We start from the raw sequence: 11,613 nt of genomic DNA, 5'->3' as shown, positions 1-11,613 counted from the left end.
TGGTATACTTGTCAATCGGCCGGGTTTCATAGGGTACGTATTCGATAGTCCCGCCCCACCAGGCGGTGACCAGGTGTCGCTACCGAGATTGGTTAGGTTCAATCCAGGCGCTTCGCACTGGAAACAAATATAAGAAAATATATTGACAAGCAAAATTACCAAAGAAAGCTTAATATTTACACAGGGAGATGTGATTTTCAAGAAACATATGACAAATCGTTTAATAAATACCCCGAAACACACATTACACCCATTTTCTTACTGGTATCATAAAAGCGTATATTTTAATCCGCAATGAAAGACATGAATTACACAAAAACGTGCACGGTGATTCGGATCTAGGAATAACTCCATAGGCATGAACAGGAACATATCTGTCAATCATGTTTCGATACTAAGAGTGTATGCTGACTAGGCTTTTAAAAGAACATGTCCATTTCCAGTTGACATTTCACGTGTGGTAGCGACTTCACGGTAGAATATGATCGAAAGAGTTTCACACACGAAACCCAAAACACTACAAAAAATATTTAATAGATACTTACGTGAGTTTACTAAGTTTATTTAGTCTCCATTGTCCAAGCTGACCAAATCCATTCTTGACCAACACCTGGTTTTCTTAAGCCTTCAGTGTTGGTATAGGATATTACGCAAAATGGTGTGTAAGATCGGAGGACTTACAGATTCAACAAAAGCGAGAAGAAAACAAAGTGATATTGCCATGGCCCCGGGGCGGAGTCATTGTCATACATAGGTATAGATAAGTACACATATTAGCCTCTGGTCACAACACAACCATGCAATAGTAATCAGTGTATGTTTATTTTCAAAACGTAACAATCATTCTATCAGCGTCATTAGTATACAAATGTCACGACAATGATTTCACTGATGAAGAACGAGGTTTCACACAATCGAGCTTTGTCAATCGGGTAAGCGTAGACGTTATGTCAAAAGGTCGATTTTGGACGATATGAGCAAAGCAATTACTCCAAGGGGCAGAAATCCAGGATACTGTTCCTTGTCCGGTGGTAGGCTTACTAAATACTGGAACTTGTTCATTGGAAGGGCTACAGGATTCGATGACTAGTCCGATGGAAGAGCTACTGGTTACCGTGCGGTAGAAGGTTGACATTCAAATGCGAATAATCCGGGGGTAGATCTACAAGATACTGGGACAAGTGAATGGTAGGTTTACAAGATACTGGGACTAATGAATGGTAGGGTTACATGATACTTGGACTTGTCAATGGTAGGTCTACAAGATACTGGGACTTATCAATGGTAGGTTTACAAGATACTGGGACTAGTCAATGGTAGATCTACAAGATACTGGGACAAGTGAATGGTAGGTTTACAAGATACTGGGACTAATGAATGGTAAAAAGGGTTACATGATACTTGGACTTGTCAATGGTAGGTCTACAAGATACTGGGACTTATCAATGGTAGGTTTACAAGATACTGGGACTAGTCAATGGTAGGTCTACAAGATACTGGGACTTGTCAATGGTAGGGTTACAAGATACTGGGACTTGTGAATGGTAGGGTTACATGATACTTGGACTTGTCAATGGTAGGTCTACAAGATACTGGGACTTATCAATGGTAGGTTTACAAGATACTGGGACTAGTCAATGGTAGGGTTACAAGATACTGGGACTTGTCAATGGTAGGTTTACATGATACTGGGACTAGCCGATAGTAGGAGGACTAGCTGATAGTAGGGTTACATGATACTGGGACTAGCTGATGGTAGAATTACATGATACTGGGACCAGCCGATAGTAGGGTTACAAAATACTGGGACCAGCCGATGGTAGGTCTACAAGATAATGGGAATAGCCGATGGTAGGTCCACAAGACAATGGGACTAGCCGATGGTAGGGTTACATGATACTGGGACCAGCCGATGGTAGGTCTACAAGATAATGGGACTAGCCGATGGTAGGTCCACAAGACAATGGGACTAGCCGATGGTAGGGTTACACGATGGGACTAGTTCAGTGGAAAGGTCGCTAAATCCTGGGAAAAAGTCGGAGAATAGTTACAGGATATCTAGAACAGTCGATAGTAGTCGGAGATTTTAGAGGACATAGGGACTTATGATACGAATATCTACATATAAATAATTACGAAGGTATCATTCAAATAGCATGTGACCTTTGAACTCGACAATATATAAACAGCATGTTTGACACGATGAAAGAAGGCTTCGTTAAAGCATTATCCGTATATTTCTGTCCAACTGAAACGCGTGGTTGGGTCTTGTCATTGATCAAGTAATCCCCATTCAGTCCGTGCCACTGATATAAACAGGAATCTTTAAATGATGTATCAGTAATTAGTATCACCATTATCCAAAATGTCAATGAGACATCCCTTACCTATCCAAATCCGCAAATATATATAACTTAGATATGTAGACGGGAAACTATCGACTAGTCCGTCTGTGTCAGAAATTACCGTCAATTTGAAGGAACATGCAGTCAGATATTCTCAAGAATATAATTAATCAATTAAGAGTAACATTCCACCATGTATTTCTATAGAACATTATAAATGTTGAGCAATTTTTGACGTGTTTCCCCAAAATATCGCTAATCTAGAACAACATTGGACTATTTCAGAACATTTTCTTCGGACTGTAATGTCCTAGCCAAGTTTCTATAACACAACCAGAAGAAGATTTAAATGTAACATTTCAATGGCTACACTGCCACCTTCGTCCAACAAATGACCAGTGCGAAATGAGATAACACTGATGTACGTAATGTACGAGATGGAAAAAATAGGTACATAACATGGGTAACAATATATCATCGATTCGGCCACGCTTTGTTTAAACAAGTGTTGGTTTGCGAGATTCACGATAACAGGTGAGAGTTTAAATGAAACCACACTAAACACCTGGGTAATTAGCATTTTTAACACACAGTGTTTAAACAAGTGTTGGTTTGCGAGATTCACAATAACAGGTGAGAGTTTAAATGAAACCACACTAAACACCTGGGTAATTAGCATTTTTAACACACAGCTTAAAGACAGGGACAGAACAAGAATAAGAAAATAAGGTTACTGAAATACAATATAGACAGCCGTTTTATGTATCGTGGCCCTCTACACATGGCGCTCATAGAATGTACTGCACACCCAAGATCTACAAAGAATGGAACCTATTACGGCCAATAGTCGACTATACTGGCACACTCACTGGCAAAGCGCTTGTCATAATTCGTAGCCACCTAGACCGGCAATGAATATCCAACGCACCATGGATTTACTAGAGTTTGTACTTGCAACATATTTTGCGTTTCGAAATGCCATCCATCAGCGTCGGTTTGGCACTGTCAGGTGTAGCCGGTTGTTGACAACATATTCACGGAGCACGTGGAGAAAGGAGCTAAAGCCATGGTCCTGTAGAATGAAGCCTAGTCTTTGGAAACGATGACGTATTGGAAATAGTCAAGGAATGGTCAAGGAAGGGTCACAGACTGAGCGTTGTACGAACTTTGATGTGAGATTCCTGTTACATCGGAGCAAGACAAGAAGCAAGAACAAAATCACATCCATTGCGCTATGAAAACATCGATACTCTGACTGGACAATCAAGAGAGTTCAGAACAAATTTTAGGAAAGCAAAAAGCAAAGAAAAGGCCGAGAGACGAAACACTAAGGAAAAGAACAAAATGAAAGGGCAGGTTTTCACCCCGTACATCAAAGGCCTGTCAGAAACCATTCAGAGGATTTACCATAGTCATGGTATTGCAGCGGCCATGAAACCTAAAAAGTATCCTAGTCCATCTCAAAACTTCCAAAGAGAATGTCGTATATGCGTATACAAGATCGGATCTTAGAACTGTGACGTATAGTAAGTATACCGGAAAACGGATAGGTAGTCAGGAAGATGCGGAATCCCAAGAAGGCAGAAAATTCACCAGATCAGAAAGAGGGACGAGACCACCGTATATCTACGATCAAGTGTTAAACAAAGCGTAGACGAATCTTCTATAGTACACTGTTAAAATCGTATGTACTTTTTTCTATAATCTCTTTGTCATCTCGTCAAATTATTGTCTACCTTAGTGTACATAGGATCAGCCGAAAAAGTTGATCGATTCCTTACTGTCTCGTACACACCATACTTCAGTGCTTTACGCTGGTCATTTGTCTGAGGAGTCATCGAAACGTCACTTTTTAGTAGTCTTCCTTTTGAGTTATAAGATCTATTATATTAATATTCGATCACATTTACCAGAATATTTTCAGACTATAACAAGTTTCGACCATGTATTTCCCCAGAATATCGCCAATTATAATCAAAAGCAACATTCGACAAGTCATAATTCCCTCGAGTATCGGTAATCTAGAGCGACATTCGACAAATTATAATTCCCTCGAGTATCGGTAATCTAGAGCAACATTCGACAAATTATAATTCCCTCGAGTATCGGTAATCTAGAGCAACATTCGACAAATTATAATTCCTTCGAGTATCGGTAATCTAGAGCAACATTCGACAAATTATAATTCCCTCGAGTATCGGTAATCTAGAGCAACATTCGACAAATTATAATTCCCTCGAGTATCGGTAATCTAGAGCAACATTCGACAAATTATAATTCCCTCGAGTATCGGTAATCTAGAGCAACATTCGACAAATTATAATTCCCTCGAGTATCGGTAATCTAGAGCAACATTCGACAAATTATAATTCCTTCGAGTATCGGTAATCTAGAGCAACATTCGACAAATTATAATTCCCTCGAGTATCGGTAAGCTAGAGCAACATTCGACAAATTATAATTCCCTCGAGTATCGGTAAGCTAGAGCAACATTCGACAAATTATAATTCCTTCGAGTATCGGTAATCTAGAGCGACATTCGACAAATTATAATTCCTTCGAGTATCGGTAATCTAGAGCAACATTCGACAAATTATAATTCCTTCGAGTATCGGTAATCTAGAGCAACATTCGACAAATTATAATTCCCTCGAGTATCGGTAATCTAGAGCGACATTCGACAAGTTATAATTCCCTCGAGTATCGGTAAGCTAGAGCGACATTCGACGAGTTATTTCACAGAGTATTGTAAAACTAGCAAACATTGACCAGTTACCGTCAAACTAGACGACTTTTTGGAGTACAATGATAAGTCGGATATGGTAAACTTTTCCAGCAAAAATTCATAGCCAAGTCAACTGTAAGCAATCAGACGAAAGAAACTTCCGACTAATAATTGGATTGTCAGGTTACATAACATAGTCAACATAAATCATTCAACTTTTATCTTATTTCATCAATATAATAATAATCAGCATAATATGTAATATATTAGAGGTACGTTTTGTGATTTCTAAAATAAGTCAGTATTTCATAGCAAGTCGAAAGTTGGCCTTCTTTCAACCACACATACTAAAAATTATGATTAGCGTAATAATAGGCATCGAATGTTGTTTCTTTCAACAAGGGCTTTGTACTTCAAAAGGTGAAGCTCGTTAAAATATTATTAACTTCGAGTTAAAACGAACCCCACGGGACCATGGGTATACACCCGTTATTAATGTTATTCGCGAATTATTGATCAAACTGATAAATTTCAATACTAACAATATAGATTTTTTAAAAATCCACATATATCATTACACACACGCAAAAGTATTGAGGTCACTCCTGTATCAGTAAATCATAAGTTATAACGAATTAACATTCATCTAAAACGCTTAAATCTGATGAACAGTGACTCATTCATTTCTGTGGAAGACGATAAGAGTTCCGCCCCTTTACTAATTATTCTGCGCGTTTGACGCCACGTATCCCGGTTCGTTCACTGCAATCTTTTAAATTTGTGAAACAGACGCATTTTATCAAATCGAATATTTTGTTTTTAAAATTTCATCATTTAAGAGCTGATTTGAGTTTTTTTTCCACATTTTTAATATCCTATACGAGAACAAGAGGCCCACGGGCCTTAAGGTCATCGGACTGTAAAGACCTTTAATTATATGAAAGAGGCCAAATAACCATAAAGCAAATTGCATAAATACACTACAGCTTATAAAGTAAAAATTGGTTGGTTCAAAAAGACATTTTCTGCAAACTTGAAATAATATTCTTTATATGTGCACTATACAAATGCCATTACTCCAAACATATTTCTTGGTGAAAAAACATGCTACATGCCCAATATTAAGACCCTTGGCCTTTTGGTTATTGAGAAGTTGCTTACACATTTCAACACATTTGAGCATGCTCCAGACCTTATATCAGCACCCTGCGTCCTATTGAGAAGTCATTTAAACATATCAGACCACTGTGACCTTGAAAAATATAAAGGTCATTCATATTTACAAACTTGGTAGTCCTTCATCCCATCATGCCACTGGCTCAATAACAGCACCCTGGTCCATTTGGGTATTGAGAAGAAGTTTTTTTTTTTTTTTTAAAGTTTTGAACATATTTGACCCTTGTGATCTTGAAAGGTCATTTATATGAACACATTTGGTAGTCCTTCATTCCAGCATTTGCTGACATGTAGCATTAAAATCATATTTAGAATTGATATTGTGAATTTTCTGATTCTAGATAGTGATTCCTCGATCCCTAACCTATGGTGTTTAAATGTTGCTGTGGATTCGATACTCAAGGCCTGTTCTCATTATCACGATTTACATGCCAGAAGTCATCAACTGATTGACAAACTTGTAACACAAGTTATCCAGAGAAAAGTCGATATCATAGAGATGTAACAGCAGGAGGTTGAACCAAGTCAGGAGAATATTGATCTCCTGAACAGTGAGCTTGCCAAAGTATGAGGCCTGCAGGATGATCCTACCTTCACTACATAATGACATCTACAAGACAGATTTGAAGTTGTCTGGTATTGACATAAAAAAAATGGAATCATTTTCTGAACAATTTCCACAACTAAAAAGTAAGTGAGGCAAAAACACTTTTAAGCAAATTTCCTCTACAAACAGAGCCACATTAATGATAAGTCAAACAACATCAGAGAACATCCAATACAAATTTATTAACCTGTCACATAACGCATCTTCTTACTATTTGCACACAATATGGAATTTTGTAAATATCTGTCAGTTTTTTTCTTTCTAAAATTGTTTATCCAATGCAAATGGAGAAAACTGTTGGATTTCTGTAACACACTCATCCTTTTACAGTGATAATTCCATGTTGTTTAAGACTCCGCAGATTTTCCTGTTGATGTTTCTGTTATAGTTGTCCAATACAAAGTTCACAGGTACATCGTCTATAAAACAATGCCAACTACTTCAACTTACTAAACAACTTTGGTGCGACCTGAAAAATAAAACCCCAACAATCAAAATTTGTTTTAGGAAAGACATGAAGATAAATTTCAGTGATATCACCTTATATGACATGGATATGGTAAATATATACATCACAATATGTAAAACTTGGGAAAATCAATGGTGTATATACAACACTTATAGTCCGAGATGAATTGTGATGGTAAATATGCCATAATTTATGGTCTGTGGGGAATTGATTAAAAAACAAATCATAAAACCTGTTACAGATATCATTTGTGGAGGATTATTGAAAAAAATTCTGGTCAATTTGAATATTTTTGAATGAGTTCTTGCTTATTCTAAAAAAAAAAATCATGCTTTTTTCCCCCATGAATGAATTGAAGTAATCCAAATCTCTTCATTTGTACTGATCTAGCTAGTACACACTTATCATCTAAGTGATGTGTACAGTGTTCTCAATTTGGTTCTGGTATTTTTAATTTCTTATTGACTTCATAATAAGGAGAGTGGATGTCAACGGAAAAGTAACACCCTTCTGCTCCCTCATCAAGGTGAGACAATATGGTGTTATGGTGATATTCTGATCTAACACTAAATCAATTTTATCTTTTGGAACTCTTTTATTGACTTTTGACAACTGAATTTGTGGAAATTTGTGAAATCATTTTGAAAATATAAATTGAATGAAAATTCCTTCCTTAGCGATCATCTCAAAGGTGAAGTCCAGTATGATACCGATATTGATTTCAAGGTGATCACTTCCATTCTATATATCACAACGAACTTTATTCCACGCTTCAATTCTTAAATAAATTAATTACCTTCATAAATATTACATGTCTCACATCGTTCAAACTGAAATTGAAAATCTACATCTTTTTTCCTCTTAACTAAATACCAAGTATATCAACGAGTATTTCAATTTTTGTTCAGTAAGACAGTATGAAAATTCAAAAATTGATATTCGAATGTTTGTTTTTGCAATTTTTGAATATCATCATTTGGAAAAGTCATTAAAATTATTTCTTTCTCTGCCAACTGATTGTCCAATTTTCATTCTGATTAGTGTTTTGTTGGCTAAACTATCAAGGTATAATTAGTGTTCAAAGTTCTACTCCTGTAGAACTCATCATGACACTGATTAACCTATCGCCGGAGGGTTTGAGATCACCTATATTCAGGTAAACTTTCCATCTCATGTGCGTGAAACAACATGGATCAAATCTGTACCTGTGATATTGTCGCAAACTTTGGATTTACACCATTGTCAGCCACTTTAATCAGCATTTAATTGGGGCCTATCTGTGGGACGTTTCAGGGCAGTATTTATAAAATACAGGTGGTATTCCACTATACATCTGATGGTTTCTTTGATTAATTCCAGCAGACATTTTAATTGCTACTTTGATAACGAGTACTTATGAACAGTGAAAACCACTTAAATCATTTAAAGCACTGTTGAATGATCTTATGGATAGAAGTGTTTATTAACATTCAGTTCAATTGTATTAAGTACAGGCCATCATTGTACCAGATGTGGATTAAACGTTGTTTATATATATATGTGATTAGCAAAATAATTGATGTTATGAAATATTATGACAATTATTCTATAGAAAAAAACAAAAAAAAAAAAACATTCCTACGTTATGATACCAATTCTATTGTCCAACTTTTGAAATATGAGAGAATACGTTTATGTCCTCAATCATTTCCTATGACATATTTTCGTATTATTTCGCATTTTTAAAAGCAATCTCTTAAGTTAGAAAAACTTTTGCAGTCAAACTAGTTATGTGCTAAGTTTTTAAAACTAAAAAAAGAAAAAAGTCTTTTTAGGTACCATTATGTTTTGCATGGGTAAAACATTACCGGTACATGACAGAACTGAAAGTTCAAATACTGAACTAAATATTCGAATAGCAATTTCTTATCAAATTGACATTCCTACTAAATACAAATATTTTCAGAAAATTCCATCTGTATAAAAAGTATACTTAAAGTGTTTTTGTATGTGCTTTTCCTGATAAAATTTGTTCATTCGCCTAAAATACAAAGAAAACATTATACTAAAGACCAAACACTTAGAAGTTAACTACAAACTTACACAATGATCTATGCAGTGAACCAAATTACTAAATTCTTCATGGCAGGTTTCTTCTGTCTCTGATGCACTTTGTACCCTTTTAGTGCATTCAACAAGTTTTAAATCAAATTTCTGACAAGCTGGAGACTGTTTACACTCTTCTTTGATGACATCATGTGGGTCCTGGAAATAAACAAAAATCAATTTTCTAATCATAACCGTTAAAGAAGTTGATAGATGGTTTTATTATCCCAGGAAAAAATGTTGACTGAAGACTGTCCAAGATTGACATTTTTTCCTTTATCAATCAAATAAGATTATAGTCGTTGGTTTTGCTCAAAGTCTGGAGTAAAAGACCAATGAAATTATATATTTTTTAGGTTTCTATACAGTGTCAACAGTCTTAAAGACCAAAACACAAATAAACAACTACAACAATTACTTCAAAATGAATTAGAAAGACAATTTGACAAATGACAGTCGTCCAAGAGTATGAAATTGTGTACCAAGAATGCATTGCAAATGAACCCATGCCTGAAGTAAGAAGTTCCAGTGACTAGTAATGTAGAAGATAGATACCACACAAATTTTCCTTTGGTGTGGGTCAAAGGTAAGAGTGACCTACTTTTGTTACATTTACAAATCAACATATCTATTCTTCGAAATGCCAAGTCAATCATTAATTTTACCAACTTTTTACGCACAGCTATCACCTTCTGAATAAGAATCATATGCTTCTATTTCTGCCAATCAGAATGTGTGAAAAGTTTTATTACACAATAAATTAAATTTATATTCTACACTTTCTGAGATTTTTTTGCATGAATTTGTGACAAAATTCAGATAATTTAACATTTGCCATTGTCTTCATATACATGGATATCCTCTTAACCAACAGCTTATGGGAATAGGAGGAAATCTCAAATCCACAAGACAAATATTTGTACGTACGACCGTGTCCTCTTCATCTTCTTCTTCTTCCTCAGCTTCTGGCTACAAAAAAAAAGCATATACATTATGACAATAATCTATCTATAAGGAGTAGAATCTAAAACATGGACTATGATAGCTAAGGCAATAAAAATCCAACTTTGAATTGGAAATAAAGGAACAGGTTCAGAACTTTCAGTGTCTGACCTGTTTTTTGATATTGGACAGTAAAGAGTGATTTTTAGGACTCAGGTATTTGAGTGGCCCCAGTTAGTTAGAGGTTATATTTAGGACTTCCTTGTAGCAGTGACAAATATTAGTAGGCTTCCAGTCAGATGGTACTTCACCTACATGCAGACAGCAGTTGAAAAGATGTGTAGAATGATTGGAAATAAACACCATGAAGACTTTAGTCTTGTTCATGTCAGGTCCCACAGCACACGATGATCAAGTTTAGACAGAAGTTTACTTACACCTTCTCCTGTTATTCATTAAGAATAATTTAGGTATGATAGGTCCTCCTTCGGAGAAGGTTAAGATGCAATTACAATTTTGATAGTGTTAACTTCTGTATAGAGTTAACAATTTTCCTTCAAAATGGTTAAGGATCATGGTGATCACCATCACTTTATGGTACTGTGTGAAAATTTAAAGTGTTTTAAAACAGAACCAAACAAAAATAACTATAGCCTTGAGCCTGTAACTTTGTCATTTTTTGTATGTGATCGAGAAGGTGTTTGTGTGAGTACGTTGGTGTGCATGTGTGTGACTTATATGGCTGGTGGGGCAGTTGGGGAGAGGGGAGGGTGAGCATTCAATCTTTCGGCTCAATTTCTTTTCAAACTACTCATCTCTGGTTTGTTTTACAACGCTAAAAAGATGGAAACTTATGATTTGAAAAAGGATAGAATTTTTGAGTATTTACTGCAAAGAGGAATTTCTTATCCAGGACCGTAGCAGAGTACGCTCAGTACGGAACTAACGTGACTTTGCTGTTGACATTGAGTTTGGCGAAGAAAAAAGCAACATTCGGTTCGAGAAGTCTATACATGTAGACATGAATTATCAATGAATTATCAGTTGTTAATTCAAAATCAGCCTCTTAAGATATGTGCAATTTTAAGGAGATAACACCGCAAGTAGTAAACACACCTCCTCTTCAGGATCACCGGCTAATACAAGTTCGTCACCTAGCGCCATGTTTGATGTTACCCAGAATGCACTTTTCCGGAAATGAAAGAAGACTGCTACTTTGAATATCAAAATGTTATGTGATTCCGGTTGCGGTATTTAATCGCCA

The 11,613-nt window shown here is 36.0% G+C and overlaps 1 protein-coding gene across 1 annotated transcript; it reads right to left on the bottom strand.

Moving 5' to 3' along the window:
- Positions 1 to 7,015: 7,015 nt before the first annotated feature.
- LOC132553465 (cytochrome b-c1 complex subunit 6, mitochondrial-like) lies at positions 7,016 to 11,530 on the bottom strand. The gene is made up of 4 exons (XM_060217713.1): positions 11,466 to 11,530; positions 10,335 to 10,376; positions 9,405 to 9,566; positions 7,016 to 7,322 (listed from the first exon to the last, which is right to left on the bottom strand). The coding sequence occupies exons 1-4, from the start codon at positions 11,511 to 11,513 to the stop codon at positions 7,290 to 7,292; spliced, it is 285 nt and encodes a 94-aa protein (XP_060073696.1). The 5' UTR covers positions 11,514 to 11,530; the 3' UTR covers positions 7,016 to 7,289.
- Between the last annotated feature and the right edge of the window lie 83 nt (positions 11,531 to 11,613).

The sequence above is a fragment of the Ylistrum balloti genome, unplaced genomic scaffold, assembly GCF_031769215.1.
Source record: "Ylistrum balloti isolate Yb309-2 unplaced genomic scaffold, AGI_CSIRO_Ybal_v1 Utg370330, whole genome shotgun sequence".
NCBI lineage: Eukaryota > Metazoa > Mollusca > Bivalvia > Pectinida > Pectinidae > Ylistrum > Ylistrum balloti.
The sequence above is the reverse complement of the archived record's forward strand: the minus strand, read 5'-3'. Positions and strand labels throughout refer to the sequence as shown.

Bases quoted from the DNA above. Each gene is read 5' to 3' on its own strand.
- LOC132553465 (XM_060217713.1), bottom strand. From the start codon at position 11,513: ATGGCGCTAGGTGACGAACTTGTATTAGCCGGTGATCCTGAAGAGGAG. The intron at 9,567-10,334 runs GTACGTACAAAT...GTTTATTTCCAG, and splicing joins AAGATGAAGAGGACACGGTC to GACCCACATGATGTCATCAA. The intron at 7,323-9,404 runs GTAAGTTTGTAG...TTTATTTTTCAG, and splicing joins TTCACTGCATAGATCATTGT to GTCGCACCAAAGTTGTTTAG.